At 35.2% G+C, this 20,654-nt stretch overlaps 1 protein-coding gene across 4 annotated transcripts in view; it reads left to right on the forward strand.

Annotated features, from left to right (window-relative positions):
* The window catches only part of kcnab2a (potassium voltage-gated channel subfamily A regulatory beta subunit 2a), a 111,773-nt gene that overhangs the window by 27,722 nt on the left and 63,397 nt on the right, over window positions 1–20,654 (forward strand). For 3 of the 4 annotated variants that reach the window (XM_048172121.1, XM_048172123.1, XM_048172122.1), the window contains exons 2-3: window positions 12,295–12,460; window positions 15,290–15,331. In XM_048172121.1, coding sequence (XP_048028078.1) covers window positions 12,384–12,460; window positions 15,290–15,331 — 119 coding nt within the window. In that variant the 5' untranslated portion in view covers window positions 12,295–12,383. The remainder of the gene's footprint in view (window positions 1–12,294; window positions 12,461–15,289; window positions 15,332–20,654) is intronic. The other variant, XM_048172124.1, reaches the window with a different exon arrangement.

The raw sequence follows: 20,654 nt of genomic DNA on the forward strand, positions 1-20,654 counted from the left end.
GATAAAAGCTTCAGCAATTTAATGGCAACATAAAAATTTGATACCGTCACATGCCTAATAGAAAATATTTTGTGAATAAACGTGAATAGATTCTTTGCCAATCTATCTTTTAAATAAGGCTTTAAGCTGTGTCATCATCCTTTGACTGCTACCGCTGCCCTTCTGTCCTTCTCAGACCTGACTTCTCATACCTTTCTCCTCTCCAGACAGAAAGATATTGATCTCAGGGCTATTCTTTACATTACCGAGTGCGCCACAGTGCACAGAGTTATTTTTAATCTTCCCCCGCCTCCTCAAATGCACACCTATGCGGAACCTAATCCCCGCCTTCCCTTTGTAGCAGTGATCCCCGCATATCTGCATTTCCCTTCACCCTTCATGAAGCACCGCAAAGCACATTGAAGATCTGTGACCTTTCAGAGCGCTGCACGCTCAAGTGGACAATCAGCCTGACACAATACATCATGCAGGGCTGATTCAACCATCTCCTAGATAACCAACAAAGGAAGGCAGTCAACTTTGTGAAGTAGGCGTCACTGTGTAGTCTAGATTTATCTGAATACCTCACCTTTGCAGCAGTGCTGTTAGCACTATGGCTCTCTGCAAGGCCAGCGGGTTGAGCAGAGCACAGCTCTGAAGTCCACTGTGCCAAATGCAGGGGAGTAAAGCTGGCACAGCGTGAATCTGTGTTTTTGGTGAGATGGAAATGAAACGGAGGGTGAGAGCCAGAGAGGGCTTCCCCAACCTTACTGCCGCAGTACTGAATGAGAAACATATTGTAAATCTAAGCTGAGTAGTTTTAGAGTAGTACTGATCTATGATCAGCTCTCTGCCATCCTCATACCATTTGTACATTGAAATGTGAGAGGTAAATGTGATCTAAGAACATTTTTAATGTAAACATTATTGTGTAAATCAAGCATGTTGTTGTGTAGATTCACTTTTTTTTTTTTTTTTTTTTTACTCAATCATCTATTCATTTATTTTCCTTTTAATTATTATTTTTTTGGGTTGAAAAGTAGCTAGTTTTAACCATATACATAATATAGTGTTTTGTTTTTTTTAGCTATATTTTTATAGTCATTAGACTGATTCAGAGTGACAATTAATGAGTTTGAGGCAGATTTTTAAATCTTTTGATCAATTTATTAAAGAACTGTTTCATAAGTATTATAGATGCACAGATCGACCGGCCAGGGAACAGAATCAGCCAATTTTCCGCATGAACAGCCCGGATGTCTTACCGATTTCAAGCCGATCCTTTTTGTCAAATACACACAAAATTAAGTCAAAATGCCCGTCTTGGCGAGTATCCAGTTAAACACAGCCAGTTTTGGAACCTATTTAGTTGAGAAAGATAACACAAGTTGTGTAAAAGTATATTGGATCTGTGCATAAACTCTTAAAGTGACAGCAGTCTAATATTCCTGCTGCTGTCTGTCATGTTAATAAAAGAACTAGGGCTGCAACAAACGATTATTTTGATAATCGGTTAATCTATCGATTATTAGAACGATTAATCGACCAATCATCGATTATTGCACTGATTAATCAGTAAGCTTTGTTTGATTATTCTACTTTAGCAATTAGTTAAAATATTGAGTTATACTGTACTTTAACTAGTAAATAAAACAAGGAAATCACTTCAGCTTTTAAAAGTGTATTTTTAATAATTTTCAAGCCAACTGAATAGACCAATATCCTTCAGGTTAAAAAAATATAATGTAATTATGTGGGGTTTTTTTGAAAAATGAAACAACAACATACATACACACACATATTATATATATATATATATATATATATATATATATATATATATATATATATATATATATATATATATATATATACACACATACACACACACACACACACACACAAACTATCGAGTTTATGGTCACTGAATGGCTTTCCTGAGGTAAATGTTACATTTTGTGTGATATATTTGTTTGCAAGTTTTATTGACTTCTTTCTGCGGTTAAAACTCCGATTAAGTGATTACAATAGAGATTGATTCATTTCAGTAAGTACGTTTTGATGTTCATTCATGTTTATTTCGCGCTGTAATAGAGAGGAATAGGTTCACATGCCGCTTGAACCGAGGTGTTACAGCGATCTGCCACACAACGTTAAACAGCGTCACCACCACAAGTATTGTTTGAATTCCGTAGTAATATTGACTGCATTTTTTTAGTTTTATATCAAAAGTAACCTGATCTGTCGGTGCGTTGTCTGTGTCCTCTTGATGCATCTTTCACTGTGTGAGAAAATGAACGTGTGGCGTGAGAACAGTGAGTCTGAATGAGAGTTGGTGGCCCTGCATGACAGTATTCTGTAGTTATGCTAAACGTTATGTTTGTTATGTTTATGCTATGTCAATCTCCCACATTTCACGGGTTCGACTTCGTTTGCACTATGCTCTCCAAAGCGCTGACTTCTTTTATTGGGTTGGATCCGGGAGGGCTGCATTACAGTATTGCGCTACAGCGCCCCACTGGTTACACCGCGTTATTGCAGGCCCTTCAAATATGAGATCAAGAGACTATTCGACAACAAAAATATTTGTCGACAATTTTTTATTGTCGACGTTGTCGATAATGTCGACTAATCATTTCAGCCCTAAAAAGAACAAATGACAAATAAAATCACTTGGAAGATGCTAACTTGCCCGGATCACTCTGTCCTAAGATGGAAGTCAGAGCCAATTGCGAGGTCACCTCTGTCTACAGCGGAGTCAGATAAGATAGACTGAGACCATAAAAAGGGCTATTTATGGATTAGGAGAGCTTTATACGGTATCGCCTTTAGGGACCAGTATCTGGACATCTGTTTGGAGGCCAGCCGTCACTGTCTGCTGGAGGATGGAATCAACATAGATTAGATGTTTGTGGCACACAGACCTTTCATTGAAGTGATTCAAGGGCACTATGGGACGTGTCTTGAGTTGGAGAGTGCATTAACAATGGTTTATGTTCATGGACATAAAAAAACACTTTATAAAGGATATGTTTTGTGTCAGTTATTGTAGAACAGAATTTTGACTCGTCCTTTTCTTTATAAAAATCATATTTACAGTAATGCATTTACAATGAAAGTCTGTGGTCCAAGGCATTTCAGAAATTTTCAGAGAATTTCAAAGCAGAAATGTGAAGCTTGTATTTCTAGTAAAGCACTTGTAATATTTTCCCCTACAGTAATGTGTCATTTGAGGTACTGTTCTACTTGGATGAACTTTACACAATGAACTAGATAACTTTACACAATTAATTATGGGCAATTCTGTTAGAGTAGGAAAATGCATAAAAGCATCTTTTAACATGCACTTAATGGCTATACTGTTCAAAAGAAAGAGCAATAGGATTTTGTAGCATATTTCCATTATACGTGCATGAATGTTTTTGAGCGTCGTCCTCCCCAGGTAGTTGTCTGTGCTGCAGTGCTGCAGAACTGTGCTGTTCCCATAATCAAGGGCTCCAGATGCCAGCGCTTGACTTTATTATCCTGTTTTTCTTTTCTGTCTTTTTTTTTTGTGTGATGTGGGTGGGAGGTGTACACAGACAAGGACAGAATATTAGCTCTTTTAAAAAAGAAGTTTAGATATTTTAGTTTTAGTTTTGTTGTTTTGACCCATGTAACATTGTATTCTAATAAATAAGCCATCAACATTTTAAATACCGATGAAATTTAACAAATCTCTATTGATTCCGATTTTGATATCCCAGCAAAAACTACTAGCCCACCTAATAGAAAGTTCAAACTTTATTGAAGACAATTAAGTCTTCGGTTATAAAATAAGAACAAATAAACAAATTACAAGCAACAGCTCAAATGAATAAAACAGAACAAAAATACACATGAAATAAACAGTGCTTTATGCTTTTTAGGTAAGTCTAATAGTATTCAGGTACAGAAATAGAATAATCAAATGTAAAATAACATTGCATAGTATAAGTTAAATATAAATTAATCCTTGTTAAAGCTGCAGAGCAAAGTGCTGTCAAAATGATTAATCGCTGTTAATCCAAATAAAAGTTTGTTTACATAATATATGTGTGTATACTGTGAATATTTATTATGTATATATAAATTCACATACATGTAAATATTTAACAAAATTATATTTAGGGTGAATTCAGGGTGATTGGGACACTTTTTGCCATTGAGATGAATTGGAAGAAGTGTCCCAATCAACCTGAATTCACCCTATATATAAAATATTTATTTTGATATATAATATTGATTATCTATAAATATAAATATGTATACACGTAATTATTTCTTATGTATATACTGCATTACTTTGTTGGACATTTTCCCAGAGTCCCGCAGGGAAGTTATGTAGGTGACACCAGTTCTCAGTTTGTTTGACACTTCTATGGTGACAACCATCACACTGTTTTGCTCTTACAATTCCTATTCCCGTAAATACGGAACGAGTCCCTTTGGTGATTGTGTCATCCACACAGCTGGGACCACTTCTCCATCAAGGCAGGAGTTCCGCTGGTGACCTTTCTCTCGTCTGGCACACCCTTTATGTGTCTCAACATGGAGAACAGCAATCAGGCTGCTGCATGCATGCTGAGTCAGCTGACATTTGCAGTCATGTGCTGTGCTGGTTCTGTTTTCGTGCAAAAAAATACTACTTAAGCACTCTGTTGACTTTTGGATCACCGTACATCCTAATCTAATCAAACACATGTTAAGGTCCATGAATGCAGCCTGTTTCACTTGGTCAAAAGCATCATGTACCTCATCCATAGTCAAAAGTTTCCTTCATACTCAGTAGAGGTGGGAGAAAAAAATCGATGCATTCATCGATTCTGGATCGATTCTGAGAATTTCAGAATAGATTCTGAGCTTATTTTTAACCAGTTACGAGATGACGCTGCGTGTGCTTACGGCACGTGTCCACCGGAGCAGAGCGAACGTTTTCAATTCATTCATATGGAAGTTGAGCTTCACTCTCGCGAGCCTGAAGATGCTCAACTTCCATAGGAATGAACTGAATATGCTCTGTGTGCTGTGTGCGACTCCGTTTAAGTGTTTAAATGTAGCATACTTGCATCTCAAAATGCTTTTATGATGCGAAATTAATGTAAACACATTCAGTCTTAAATGTCTTAAAGGATAGGACAAAAACATCTTATATTTCAAAAGAGATCTGTTAATTATTGTGAATGCAGCTTATTCTTCTGCTGTCTATGATGACATCAGTAATAATCAAACAACCGTAAAGCTGAGAAAGAGAAAAATCCCAAACAGCTTTTGAATGGAAAATGTTCAGATACTCTTAAATACTGAAAGCAGTCTTTGTTTATTGCTTGTAATGTTTCATTGTTCTTTATTATTATTTATTAGGCTACTTGCTTTTATGTTTTGAAGCCGTTTATAGCCTATATTTAAAAATCTTAACATACAATTTTATTTATTTTTTTAAAAACGAATTATTTAAAAAGTACTTATTGCATAGATATGTATTAAATACAAAAATAAGGTTACAAAACTAATGAATTAATAAGAAAAAAAGTCGACTCCCAGAATTGGAATCGGATCGGATCGTGAGGTGCCTAAAGATTCCCACCCCTAATACTCAGAATCTAGCATGTCCTCATTGTACCTGTTTTCTGTCAAGTACTTACTGCTTCCCTTAAACTAGTAACTTCCCCACATTTCTCTCATTCTCTCTCTCCACTTTCACGCAGTTGTATGTGGAAGTGGAGAGAGTCACTTCGTGTTCCCCCTGTGTAAACCTCACAGTTGCTGTAATCTGCTGAGTGCACCTTGCTTTGGTTTGGCCATTAGAGCAGTAAATCTCAACACAAGCCATGCTGCAACTTTCAAAGCCTGAGTCTGCTCTCTTTGCGCAGCACTGCAGTATTCCAGCTCTCACGATACCAGCAGCCGGCATACTGTATCATTTTAGCAATAATGAGCTGCCAACAGAAGCTAGCATTTTTCTCATTCTTACATAAAAATTTTGATCAGGACTTCAACACTGTATTGATTCAAAGAACAAAAGATGTTAGAAGCAATGCTAAGGTTTTTGATTCCTAAAATGCAGTTAAAGGGCTAGTTGACCCAAAAATGAAAATTATCCCATAATTTACTCATCCTAGGTGTATATGACTTTCTTCTTTCAGCCAAACACAACCAGAGTTATATTAAACAATATCCTCGCTCTTCCCATCTTTGTAATGGGATAGAATGGCGCCCACATTTTTGAAGCTCCAAAAAACGCATCCATCCATCATAAACGTAATCCATATGACTCCAGTAGCTGTATCCCTTCTAGCCACAACCGCTTCATTCTTGAATAAATCAGCCATTTGAATGAATCATTTGAATGAATGACTCAATGACTCACTTATTAAGATGTACTCAAATACAGGACTGACAACCGTATCCTGCTGCTGTGTGAACATGGCCATAGTGTCTTAAGATTCGAATTGAATTTATTGATCAAATTTAATAATTTGAAATGGAAGATAAATTCCATTTAATTGCATATATTTAATAAGATTAGGGGGAAAGTGCCCTTTATAAAGGTTAAAAAAAGCCCTCAGGGTAAATATCACAAATATGCATATTTAAATATGTCAAAGCTGATCACTGATGAGAATATTGCTTCAGAATAAATTTATATTTACACCACAAAAAATCAAAAATTTTTCCAGACTACCAACTTTTTTACTTGGACAAGTGAATGACCAATTTATTTGTTATATATGTAAAGCTTAGTATTACATTGAAGGTGGTCTATTTATAGCCCATCAGAGCAACATTATTTGCAACATGAGCACTTTGTCAGCCTGGGTTAATGAGGACTAACATTTACGGTCACCTTGTGCTTCTCCTGATGATTCCTCCTTGAAGTTACTCCACTGATGCGTGACCTCTCCTTCTCTTTACAACACTGCATACAGTGCCCTTCTCTCACGAGACACATCCATCCAACGTTTCCCGCTTAGCATGATGGAAAGTGGGGGGCAGATAGCGTAAAATGAGTCTTTGGAAAATGCAAAGACCTTATTCCCAGTGTCAGACCACTGGTATATGGAGATAGATGGGAGGGACAGTCACCTTGATAAGCAGTACAGAAGCACACGATGATGTGTTCTTTACCGTGTCCTTCAGCTGCACTCATGTAATGAGTAATGAGAGGTGGCCGTAAAGAATGCTGAATGTGGGTGTATGTGTGTGTGTGTGTGTGTGTGTGTGTGTGTGTGTGTGTCTGTGTGTGTGTTAAATGCAAAGGTGTTCGTTAGAACCTCATGAGGGCCAATAAACTCCTCCAGTTTGGAAACTGCATTTCACCCTCCTACCTGCCTGGCCCTGTGCGGAGGAAGCTGCTTGATGCACTGAAATGGTCAGTGGAAACATGAAAGAATTACAAAGTTTGCATGTGACAACGCTCTATATAACCAAAAGTATTTGCTGTTTATTAATATTTCAATAAAGTAGGCTATAATTTGAGAAAGTTGACCATATCAGGGCTCCAGACTAACATATGAGAGCAGTTGCACCAGTGCCTCTATGTTCTACTGATGGTGGCACCAGCACCTGATTTGGTAGCGCTGGGGAAGGGGGTAATTTAACACTCTGAGGTCTGAGGTATCGTCGGCGATACCACCGCGGTTTTTTTCTTACCAGTGTGAAAGAGACTCAAAATACTCCGTCAATGTTGCACATACAATTAAGAGTTATACACCATTTTAATCTGTTGAATATCTTCTTTTATTTGTGTACACTCAGAGTAAAAACAAAATGTTGTGCTTTTTGCAAAATAAAGAAAACTAACATGATGCGTGATCTCTCGTCTCCCTCTGAACAAAGTCCAATCTGATAGTTCTCAGAAAATGAACTGTAACTTAGTGAATACTAATCACAAAAAAATTAGACTTATGTCTAAAATTTTTTTGAAATGTCAGGTTTTAAATCGTGTAAGTCAAATCGAAAACAAACATTCTGTGTTTATGTAATCTGTATGAAAAGAGAGCCATGTCAGAAGTCCGAGATTCAGCTCATTACCCGCTAATGCGGCCACGCCCATGGAGCCAGCTCTATTCAGACGTAAATTCAGTCAATACATGCATTCATCGTCTCAATCGTGTATTTATTGTCTTGAAAAGTGTTTTGAATAGCCATAGTTAGCGATCTCTGGCCTCTGTTAGTTCGGTTAGTTCCTGGATTGCCTATTCTTCTTTAGTGCTCAGGCATTTGTGGACAAAAGGGGCAGAGCGCCCTCCGGCTGCAAGTATGAATTGAAAACACAGTATCCAGCACTCATAGTAATGACAATAAATCCTGAATAAATATTACTCCTCTGTATAGAAAATTGACATAAACATATGAGAATCCAGCAATATTTCTCCAAATGTGCATGCTTTTAAGCTAAAAGCCTATATGAAATGCCATAGAGGTAACATAATTGTTCAGACACTTTGCATCACAGAAATACATTATATTTTAAAGAATATAATAGAATACCATTATTTTAAATTGTAATAATATTTCACAGTATTGCTGTTTTTTCTGTATGTTTGATTTACACCATCATGAGCTTTGAGACATGATCACAGAGGGGTTTTTCACAGCTCACCTGTCTGAAAGAGCTCATTATTTATGCAGGTCATTAGAGCTCTTTATGCGATTCTTTTGTCTTCTCAGGTGAGAATCACCCATTATTCATGATGATTCACGGCTCCACGCATACTGTGTTTCTTGACCAAAGATGTTTTAGAAAATTTAAATCTCTCTATTGTTTTATATGAAGGAGTAGGAAGGATAATTTTTAAATAATTTTGAAGCAAAAACTCTAGTCTACAATCTCCAATACCCAGAAGTCTTGTGAACACAGATTTAATATTATTTTTTTGGCCTTATTTCAGTGACTTAAGTTTTTTGTTTTTTCAATAACCACGCATAAACATTATTCCTTCAAAAACACAAACATGTACATACATGTTCCTCACATATTATGGTAGCCTAGTTTGTGCTGAATACAGTGTAATGACACTTTTGTCATTTATATGTTTATGAACAGCTGAAAAAAGCACAAATGTCAGGGCATGTCAAAACTTCTGCAGATCCTAATAATATTACATGTTTGTTTATTGGAAATTTGACAGTAAAGCACTGAGCTTGAATTGAGATGCAGATAAAAATGTTATCTAAAATGATTTAAAAACTTTTAACAATAATGTCCAAAAACCTAATTTTTATACTGAAAAATGTAAATATTCTACTCTTATTAAATGTACCATTCTGAACTGACTGGCTTCAGTGATTATAAAAGGAGCGCTCTTTACTTGTTTTCTGTGTATTTCAGTCACAATTTGAAGAAAATCTCTTGTTTTTCATGAGACTTTTCGAACTTTCCCATATATTAGGGAGTGGAAATGGCTAATAAGCCAATTTGCTGCCATCTACTGGTTATAGTGGTAATTCTATTTATTTATTTTTTTTTAATAAAAGTTTGTCACAAAGCATTAGTTTTCATTCATCTTTTAACTTTTAGTTTTACAAATCACATTAAAATTAAAGCTTTGAAGTGTTGGAAAAAGTGTGAAGCACTTTAAAAAGTCCTTGAAAAGTTCTTGAATTTCACTCTCAAAAGTTTGCATGAACCCTGAAATGAACAATGTAAAAACATTTGACACTTTCTTTGACCATGGTTACAGTTAGCGTTATTACATTAAATCCATGGTGAATGTTGTTGTTTTTCTGTGGACTGGAGAGCCTTGTATAACTATTTCTCCCGGTTTCCACGTCAGCGCTGTTTGATCTGATACGTGTGGTTTATAACAGAGAATACTTAGCAGAATTCAAATGCTTCCCAGTAGATCTCGCTGCGAATACAAACTTTCTGACTGGATCTCCCAGCGCTGTGTAGAAACAGTATTGCGTGATTGAGATCGGTGCGTGAGAGCCTGTTATGAGCTCACGCTACGTTGAGCTGTTAGGTCCTTATGATTTCCGCGAGTCATAAAAACGGAATTTACCATATTATTTACTATAATGTCAAATTTTTGATGAATGAATAAAAAGTAGGTCGGTACACTTGATGGTACATCAAATCGCGTTATAGACTAGCGTCTGTGAATATTAAACTGCAAAATAACTATTTAAATATGAATCCTGCATGTCTGTGTCTCTGAAATTAATGACGCAGAAGCGCGGTTTCATTTACCTCACACACACACACACACATACTGAAGCACGTTTGATGCTCACAGAGTTTTCATCCTCTGTCGCCTCACTATATGAGGACATGAACACACAAAAGTCATCTCCAGAGTCACTCTGAGTCACTTCATCAGCATTTTACCGCTTGGTTTGAGAAAATCTATAATCATACCATAAACACACAGAAACTCAAAGCTCGTGGCAACCCGTCAAAATAAAAGTTCGATTTAACTTGACAGAAACATATTACTGTTGTACAGTAGAATTTAGATATGTTTCAATATAATAATAATAATACTAACACTAATAGACCTAATAGTAATAATACATTAATAAAACTATATTTTTAAGGAACAATCTCAGTTTTCTTCCATGTTTTAATTTTAAGAGTAAAGCTCTGTTGTGCAGCACTTTGTTTCACAAAAAGTTTAATTTCATGATTAAAAGATAAATTAATGTTATCTGTTCATTTGATTGGCAGAAAAATTTAAATACGCAGCAGAATTTCTGATAAAACAAAACCTTCCATAAAAATACATTTTTTAATTAATACATTCAATTAATTAGAATTCAATTAATTAGACATTCTTTTTGATTACTAAAATTTAAATTAACCATTAAAATCAAATAAAAAACGGAAAAACATAAAAAAAAAATGGAATCCAGAAAAATTAAAATGGAAAAAACAGAATTTGGAAAAAAAATAAAACGAAATTTGAGTAAAAAATAAAATGGATTTCATAGGGCCCTAGGCTGTTTATTATTGTCTGAGCTGATAAACGTCCTCACTTCACAGCTTAAACGAATAATGCCATTTTGGACTGCTTTCGTTTGCCGTTTGATGTTTCTCATATGCATTATTATAAAAAAATAAGCTTGTAAATACTTGAATCCGACTCTTTTTCTTAGTCTTATTCAAAAATACCTTGTGCTCATGTACAGTACCATGATGCTTACACTTACACGTGTTTTACTTCATACGAGCATATGTATGTATGTTTACGCCTCATGTATTACGAACTGGTCATTGGAGGAGACTGAATATTTATTAGAGTTGCCAAAAAAGCTCTTCTGACACAAATGTCAGCTTTCTTTTTTCTCTTCTCTCTTCTGACCTTATACAGCCCTTGTTCCCTTTCTGTCTGTCTTACAATCATTATCACGATCTTTCTACCTTGCACTATGAGATTATACTCTTGTGTAATGCAATAGGAACACGGTGCCTTTTAGAAGCACCCTAGCAATGGCAGGACAGAAGGGTGTCAGAAAGCAGCCTGTCTTTCACACTGTCAGTAAACCGTGGATCTCACTCCATGTGTGTGTGTTTAGCATAATATCAGCACTTCTGTGGTCTTAACTACATACTAAACACAACAACATTGTTTTGTAACAATAATGTTTTTGTTTGTTTTAATTTGTTGCCCTTTTGTGAATGTGTAACTTTAACTAGGCCTACAATTTCTATATGAACAACCTAATCAGTAAATATGTACGCATAATATCATGTAATTTTTCAATGAAAATTTCTATGACTTGCAGTTCAGTAAGTGAGTCGGATGATAATTCAGTAATCACTTAATTCAAATTTGTTAGAACTGATTTAAACTGATAACTTGTGAGATTATGAATCTTTTTGACCATCATTAAATGGAGTAATTGGTTCCTAAATAAATCTGCATTGGTTGTACTGTTTTTTTTTTTTTGTTTGTTTGTTTTGTTTTTTTGGTATATACAATAAGTTTACTTCATAGTGACCATTACTTTTTTTCCCCTGATTACAATTAACACAGACTTAAACCTCAGTGCTCAAGCAAAATGTGATTTATTTTCTTCTGGCGCAGAAAAATCAGCAACTCATCATCGTGTGACACTATCTTTTCTTTGGATTATAGATTTCTTTGTTACATTTCTTTGTTTTGGTGTATTGGTCACGTTCTAATCATCATCATCGTCGTCATCATCATTTACCGTTGTGCAGAATCGCCCTCTAGTGGTGTTAATGCATTCTTACAGTGCAATTGCAGCACTGCAGTGCTGCTCAGATTTGTTTTATATTAATGCACTCTAGCATTTGCTGAAACTTAAATTTGTGTTTGTGTTTTTCAGAGCTCCTGTAAGGTGACAGACAGACGTGTCGGTTGACAGGAGAGAGACCCCTTGGCAGCCTGGCCACACCCCCCACTCTCCCGTTCCCCATGTATCCAGAATCGACCACAGACTCTCCCGCCCGCCTCTCTCTCAGACAGACAGGCTCCCCGGGCATGGTCTACAGGTCTGTATCCCTCTCACACACACACACATTCACACCTAAACAGCTGCTCTGAAGGCACAGAGGTGTTATGAACCTCAGACTGTGCTGTTGCATCATTCATTTATGCTCATTTCAGTTTTAATTTATTTTTTGACTCCATTCTCTCTCCATAAACTCAAGGTCTGGAAAATGTGCATAAATGTGTTTGATCAATAACAGTTTATTAGCAATTTCCTTATTTTTAAACAAGGAATCTTTTGTAAAATTACACTGCTGTTCAATTGTTTGGGGTTGGTAGTTTTTTTTTTTTTTTTTTGTATGTTTTTAAAAGATTTCTTGTGCTCACCAAGGCTGCATTTTTATTTGATTGTAAAACACAGTAAAATATAGTTCTTTCAATATTTTTAAATGTAATTTATTCCTGTGATCAAAGCTGAATTTTCAGCATCATTACTCTTCAGTGTCACATGATCCTTCAGAAATCATTCTAATATGATGATTTGCTGCTCAAGAAACATTTCTGATTGTTCTCAGTGTTGAAAACAGTTGCTGTTTAATATTTTTTGGTCATTTTTCAGAATTCTTTGATGAGCAGAAAGTTCAAAAGAACAGCATTTAGTTGAAACAGAAATCATTTGTGACATTATAAATGTCTTTACTGTCACTTTTTAAGAAATTTTATGCTGAATAAAAGTATTAAATTCTTTTTAATACAATAAAATCTTTCTGATCCCATACTTTTGAACAGTAGTGTAATTTCAGGGCTGTAAAGCATGACTTTCAAGTGTTGGAGATGAAGTGTTTTTAATTAGCCTGATAAGTATCCCTGGGTTAGATGATATTTAAACAAACTTTCTGCACATCAGATTTAAGTACATAAGATTGAAAGCGTTATACCAGTTTTATTTATGAGAATTTGCAAGTCACTGGAGCTTCAGACTCTCTCAGAAACTCTATGTGACTGTAGGACACTCTGAGAAGTGTGACAGATATACACAAAACAGACTCACACATGCATAGATGTGTGATTTAACTCAGTTTTAGAAAGCAGAGAATGAGAGTCTGAAAGAGCCACGCTGCAAATGCACCTATTGATTTTAAATAACCGGTTTAAGACATGTTATCATGTGAACTACCAAGTCAATTATTATATTGTTGCTGTACTGATAATTTTACGTCACCAGCCACATTAGTTGAATGACAGTGATAATTTTTAGAAAGATGCATTTGCACCATTCAAAATCTGCTTTATCCCTGCTGCAGGGTCTGTGTATGTGCAATTAATTATGCTCATCTAGCATACTGAGTGATTTAGGCTGCAGTTCTGCTGGGCTTCCCAGTAGAAAGGGCGAGAATGGTCAAGTGCTTTGCATAATGCCCAGCAGCCCACTTAATCAGAGCCCTGACTTTATTTCACCATTGCTGGAAAGTTCCTGATGAATTTGCTCTGATCTTCTGTGACTCCTAGTGTTTTCATTCCCCTCAGGTTTTGCCAGATGTTCTGGTTTTGAACAGCAGGTGGCGCTGCAAGTTTGTTTCCACCTCAAGTGTAATTTCAAGCAGTCATTAAACTTTAAAGCTGCAGTCTTTTTAATGTGTGTGAGCTGAAAATAATGTTTTTGACCGCACAAAATCAGAATTAGAGTGTTTTGTCTTTTTCTTTGCCAAAAAAATAATTAAAAATAAAGCAGTTTTTACTTTTGAATAATCATTCAGCTTTCCATTACAGCTATTAATAACTAATATTAATCCATTCTTCTCAATAATTATTAGAATTTTGACAAAACCTAATGTTAAATCAGCAGAATGTGTTGTATATTTACAAACAATGTTTAAATTGCAAGGCATAAAAGCACATCTATATGATTAGCAAACATGTTATATGTGACAGTTCAGAAAGAGAAATAGGATTTTAGTATGTATATGTTAGCGGTAATACTTCATGTATAATGCATTATAAAAGTATTTTTAATGCATTAATTATGCCATGTAATGCACCATTGTATGGTCTCATGAATAATTTTAGCCAGACTTGTAATACATTATAATACACCTTTAGAAAGTATAATGCATTAAAACAGGACAAACAGCCAATTTCACATGTACAATTATACATACAATTATTTATGAAAAGATATAATGCATTATAAAGTATATTATAAATACCTTTATAATGCATTAAACTGTATATTATGAATACCTTTATAATGCATTAAACTGTATATTATGAATACCTTTATAATGCATTAAACGGTATATTATGAATAACTTTATAATGCATTAAACAGTATATTATGAATACCTTTTTATAATACATTAAACAGTATATTATGAATACCTTTATAATGCATTATACATAAATTCTTTAAGTAAAGGCCATCTGTATGCTAACATACTCATAAATGGATAAAAATCTACTTTAACTCTCATATTGCACTCATATTAGACTAATTTCTTTGTCTTAGATTGAGGGGAAAATCATTAATGGTTTTTGGATTAATCTTTTAAATGTCAGGTTTTTGCTGAATAACAAAAATAGCATTGTTTTTTTAATGTTGTGGTGTTCTTATTTTGATGTTGGGCCATTCATTTTATCATCTGTTCTTCAAATTTCAGTATTATTTCTTTCTTTATTCACTTAGTCATCAGTGTTGAATCCATTTCTCTGAGCTCATGTTCACAGGTCACTTCTAAAGCTGATACCGCATTTGCGTATACGTGCACGTGCATGTGTTTGTTTAATGGCCTCTCACTGTTCTTTCCCCTTTTGCCTGCAAGACTAAGCTTTCCTTTCGGTCTTGTCTATCTCTCTCTCTCTCTCTCTCTCTCTTTCTTTCATGCTGCCCTCAGTGCGAGATATGGGAGTCCAAAACGGCAGCTGCAGTTTTACAGGTACCTCTTTGTTTGCTGATTAATTAGCCATGGCCATCTGATACTGCATTCGTTCTCATTTGTTTTGGAAAGCACTTTCAAGTCATGGGTTCATTCTTAGTTTAGCTGCTCCTGATACCGGTGTGATTATGTCATTATACTTCTGAAAGCACAAGGGAGTTATATTTATAGTACGCGTGATTACAATGTTATTTGCTTGTAATGGTTAACAGCGGATAAATAATAAATGTGACATGTATTGTAGAATTACAATGAGAATTGAGACTAACTGGTGCTTAATATTGTTGTATAACTTGTAAAAAGGGATAGTTAACATTCAGTGGGAACAACTAATCTCACTTGTAATCTGTGCATGTGTTGGTGTTGTATACCGGTCTACAGTACAGTGGTGTGTGTGTCAGAATAACACAGTCTCTAACACAAAGATCTTAGATTTAATTTCACTCCATGTAGAATTAAAACAGTGTTGCAGGTAAGTCATGGAGTTCAGGTTTCCTTGGCTGTGGAACACTTTGGAAACTCAAAGCATGACAAACACGAGCCCAGAGAAGCAGTGAATGTTCAGTAATCTCATATGAGGAATTGTATTTCATCCCAAATTCACTCTTGGTTAGATATTTATGCCGGTGTGTGTTTTCTATTTAAACCTTGGCTTTCCCAACACTTGTAGAGTGTGGTCATTTATTCTGTGCACATTACAGACAGTGTTATTTGGTAGATCAATTCTTATAGGTATAAGAATCTATGTTCTGTGAAAATTTCACTGGCAACATCTTAAAAAAATCTAGTTATCAATATTTTTCATTGCTGACATATTTTTAAAATAATATTTTGCTAAAAATAAAATTGTTCCTGAAAAAAACACCTTTTAATTCATTTGTTTGCAAAAAAAAAGAAAACTGGTTGGAGCAAATAATTAATACGGTTTTTAATTTGCAATAATACAAAGTTATCATTCAGAAATCATTCAGCTTTCCATTTATAGCTATTAATTCATGCACCTAAATTTCATTTCCTGGAGTCGATTTACTTATTTATTTCTTCAACCAATTTTAATTAATTTTACCTAATAATTATCACAATTTGGCAAAATCTATTGTTAACTAGCAAGAAACAATTTCTGTAAAATCAGCATGTTCAATATAACACACAATACTAAATGTTTACATTTGCAAGGCATAAACAAATTTACATGATTAGCAAACATTATATATGTAGGGATGCACAATATATATCGGCAACCATATCGGTATCTGCCGATTATGTTCATTTTTTATTTTGTCGGCACAATAAGAAAATTTGGCTGATAAATATTAAAGCCGATAAATAATAGTTTATTTCCTTCAGCTGAGACGCTTCAGATGCACACTGTTCACCATGATGGTTCTGAATTGCTTGAAATATGATTGAAATCACTTCAAAAAGGAAAGTACAGTTAAGTGCAACATGTACAGCACAAATCTGTCATATGGGCTACATAAAATTATAATGAGAACATTATAATTGTGTGCTTGGGAAATGGCTTTTAATGTTTTTCTTTGTAATCAGGCTCTCAAAAATTAAATAAAAATTTGGATTTAGATTTATCGGCCAATATATCGGTTATCGGCTTTTAAATATAAAGAATTATCGGTTATCGGTATCGGCCAAAATTTTCATATTGGTGCATCCTTAGTTATATGGTGACATATAAGAAATACCCAAAACACCGCTGGACCATCTTTGTTGAGCACTGAGCCAATATTCATTGTACCTATTTGATTTGTATAATTCATATTTTCACACTAATTCACTAAATTAGTTTGCATGCTAGAAATGGAATAGATTTTTTTTTTTTTTTTTTTTTTTGAAGTTGCATATGCAACATCCTCCCTGCTGATGGCACAAGCTCACCTGAAAGCAACTGTTTTATGCAGCAGCTGCTTTTAGCGATCAGACTGAACACATCCCTTTTACCCTCGTCTGCAGTGCACTTTTCTTCCTGTTTTAGTGAGGGATCATATTTTTATGGGAAAAAAAAAAGAGTTGTTGTGCTGATGGGTTCTTAAAACCCCTGACTCTGTAGCTCTGAGGCTAATGAGCACTCTATTGAATTTTGATTTCACAGCCTTGCACATTTTTGTCCTTTTAAGCTTAAAGTCTTTTAACGTCGCATATCCCAGATCCGCTTGACAGGAATCGATCACCATATTTCACTCTAGCACACAGATAGAGTGATGGGAAAGAAAGATTACCTCACTTCAGTCATTATTGTAGTGTGTTAAGGGTTTTTTTTTTTTTTTTGTAGGTTTTAGTTATAGGTTGTAATTGTGTTGTTTTCTTTTCTTTTGCTCTTTTGAATGTGTATAGCATTCCTACACAGTTGTGTTAGGATAATATTGTGACTAGTTCTTCTCTGAGAACTGAGATTGCATTGCGTTTTAGCAGATTCAATAAGTAAACTGTCTGTAACTGAGTTTGCTCTGTGGGATTTACTGCAGTCCTCCCTTTTAAATGGCACAGCCCTCATTGCAGCACACACTGGAATAATGCCTTGACTCTGATGCAGTGTTCCTGAGAAAAATACCAATGTGAGCGTACATTACATATGAGGTATCTTAAACTAAGAATGAGCAATTCTTAACAGCATTTTTTTAATCTAGGTTAATGTTCATTTCTAAATATACTTCATTGTTAGTTGATGTCCATTTATACATCTTGAAATGTTAAAAATACATTAGTATATGTCCAAATTTACTTAAAAGTGTTGTTTTTTGTTTGTTTTTAGTGTTACTGCATTAAATATATGTTATGTTAACATGTATAGAACATTTCTATACAGCCTTTAAAAAACAAAACACTGCAATCTGAGCATAGCACTACCTCTCTGGAAAAACATAATCACATAGTCCACTTTAAAGTCCAGGTAAGTCCAAGTCAATGCAAAAATACCGCATTTCTAGTAAAAGATGCATGTTGGCATATATCGGCATGTAATGTTTAAGACTCATTTAGTTAACGAGTCAATATATATTCTAGCTCTTTATGAGTATTGAATCCGGAGATTTCCGGTAAGGGGGTTTCATTGATTTTCAGGATGAATTTTTTAACATTGGCTGTTGAACTTCTCCTTCACTTTCATTTAGGCCATTAAAGATGGATGTGCAAGTATCGTTTCATGTTTAGGGGTCAGAGTTAAACTGTCTAAAGGCTGTCATATGTGTGAACTATGATGACTGTGGTTTGATGGTCTTTTTTGTAGAAAACTGCATTTTTGTCTGTTATTATGCTACTCTGTGTTATACTTTAGAGATTTGGTATCTTGATACCATTTTTGACACCAATTTCATCAATTGACACCCGACCCTACCCGAGCCCGAGCACGTTGTGTCCGAGCCCAGCCCGGCCCGACACGTTCACCGTAATTATGAGCCCGAGCCCGATTTAAACCCGACCATTTTTAATATGTGGGCCGTTATAACCACGGGCAGCGCAAGATTTTTTTTTTTTTTTTTATGCAGGTGCTGCTGTGCTAGATCATTTAGGCTATGGGGGGAGCTGCGCAGTTTTATTTATATATATATATATATATATATATATATATATATATATATATATATATATATATATATATATATATATATATATATATATATATATATATATATATATATATATAAACTATTAATAAATGAGCAAAAATTGGTCACTCAATTTTAAATATTCAATTATTTTAATTATCTTAATTAAATTTTAATTTTATTAAATTGAACAAGCACAACATTCAGCATTCAATCAAATATTCTTAAAGATTAATTATTATTAATGTTACTTCAACATATTGTTATTTCAACATAATATGTGTGTGAGCAACAAGCAAGATTCAACAAGCAAGCATTTGTAAATTCGGTGACAGCGTGTGTTACGAGTTTCAAATGGTGTAAGTATGACCGCGGTGCGCCGGCGCCTCCATGTCATTATTATATTGTCTGCTATATTGCTTTTTATGTATTAAATCCAGGCAATTTATACTAAACGAAATTCACTTTAAAGAAAATCTTTCTTCAAAACAAAACTTAACAAACTTGAAACTATATGTGCTTATTTAATGGCTAAAACACGTAGGCTACTACAGACTCTCTTTTTGTACAAATTGCAGCACATTCATTTAATTCTGAATTTTGCACATGTAAGTTTAAGGGCATTTGTTTGTGCATAGTAAAACATATCTGTAACATTTATCAAGTTCATAATTGTGCATGCATTTATTAATTATTTTCTTAATGAATAATACGACAAGGAAGAAGCATGTAAACTTGCGTTGTTTGTTTATTCAGAAGCCCCCGTTTTTTTGCTGTCATAGGCGAGCAGCCTGCCGCATTTAATGCACGAGACAAAGCCAACACATATGTTGTCACTCCCCATGACTAGTTTAAAATGTTTCCATACCTTTTTTTTCTTTGCTTCTTCAAGCTCCATGTTGCACTTAAGCTACTGAATAGTAGGCTATAGCATGCACAGCAGGTGTGATGCGTCACGCGTGCGAGACTGCGAGCGCGAGTGGACGAGACGCTGCGCATGACACGTGACATACTTTATCAAGGGCCCGACCCGACCCGGCCCGGCCCGAGGATGGTGGCGGGAAATATCAGAGACCGGGCTCGGGCTCGGGCAGAGAATCTAAGCTCTACTGCAGAGCCATTTGGACATTGTTGTTTTTATTATGTTTTAATGTTGAATATTTATTAGGGATGCTCTGATCAGAAATTTTGCTGCCGACTATAGATTTCTTGTTGTCATGATCCGCCGATACAGATCACAATCATTCAAGCTTTATTTCATTTTTATTTAAAGGTCCCGTTTTTCGTGTTTTTTTTGAAGCTGTGATTGTGTTTATAGTGTGCAATATAACATGTGTTCATGTTTCGCGTGTAAAAAAACACAGTATTTTTCACATATTTACTTATCTGTATACCGCTGTTTCCACTGTCATAAAAACGGGCTGATGACTTCCTTGTTCTATGAAGTCCCTCCTTCAGAAATACGTAATGAGTTCTGATTGTGCCAGCGGTTCCTGTGTTGTGATTCGACAGCAGCTTAGCGCTCCTTGCCCGGAAAGGTCACGCCTCTTACCATAACCTGGAGATGCACGCGCTCAGTGTTATTGTAAACATGTCTTTAAATTTACCCTATCAATTTGAGCCGGAATCAGACCCGGTGATTGGACTGCGGGATGAAAATAACAGCGTTTCGACGACATGGCGACAAACACACTCTACAAACGCAACTCTTGTGTATTCCTGTGGGTGGAGGTTAGTCAAAAAACTGTTTTCGTGACGTCATT

This window comes from Megalobrama amblycephala, linkage group LG21 (assembly GCF_018812025.1).
Source record: "Megalobrama amblycephala isolate DHTTF-2021 linkage group LG21, ASM1881202v1, whole genome shotgun sequence".
Classification (NCBI taxonomy): Eukaryota; Metazoa; Chordata; class Actinopteri; order Cypriniformes; family Xenocyprididae; genus Megalobrama; species Megalobrama amblycephala.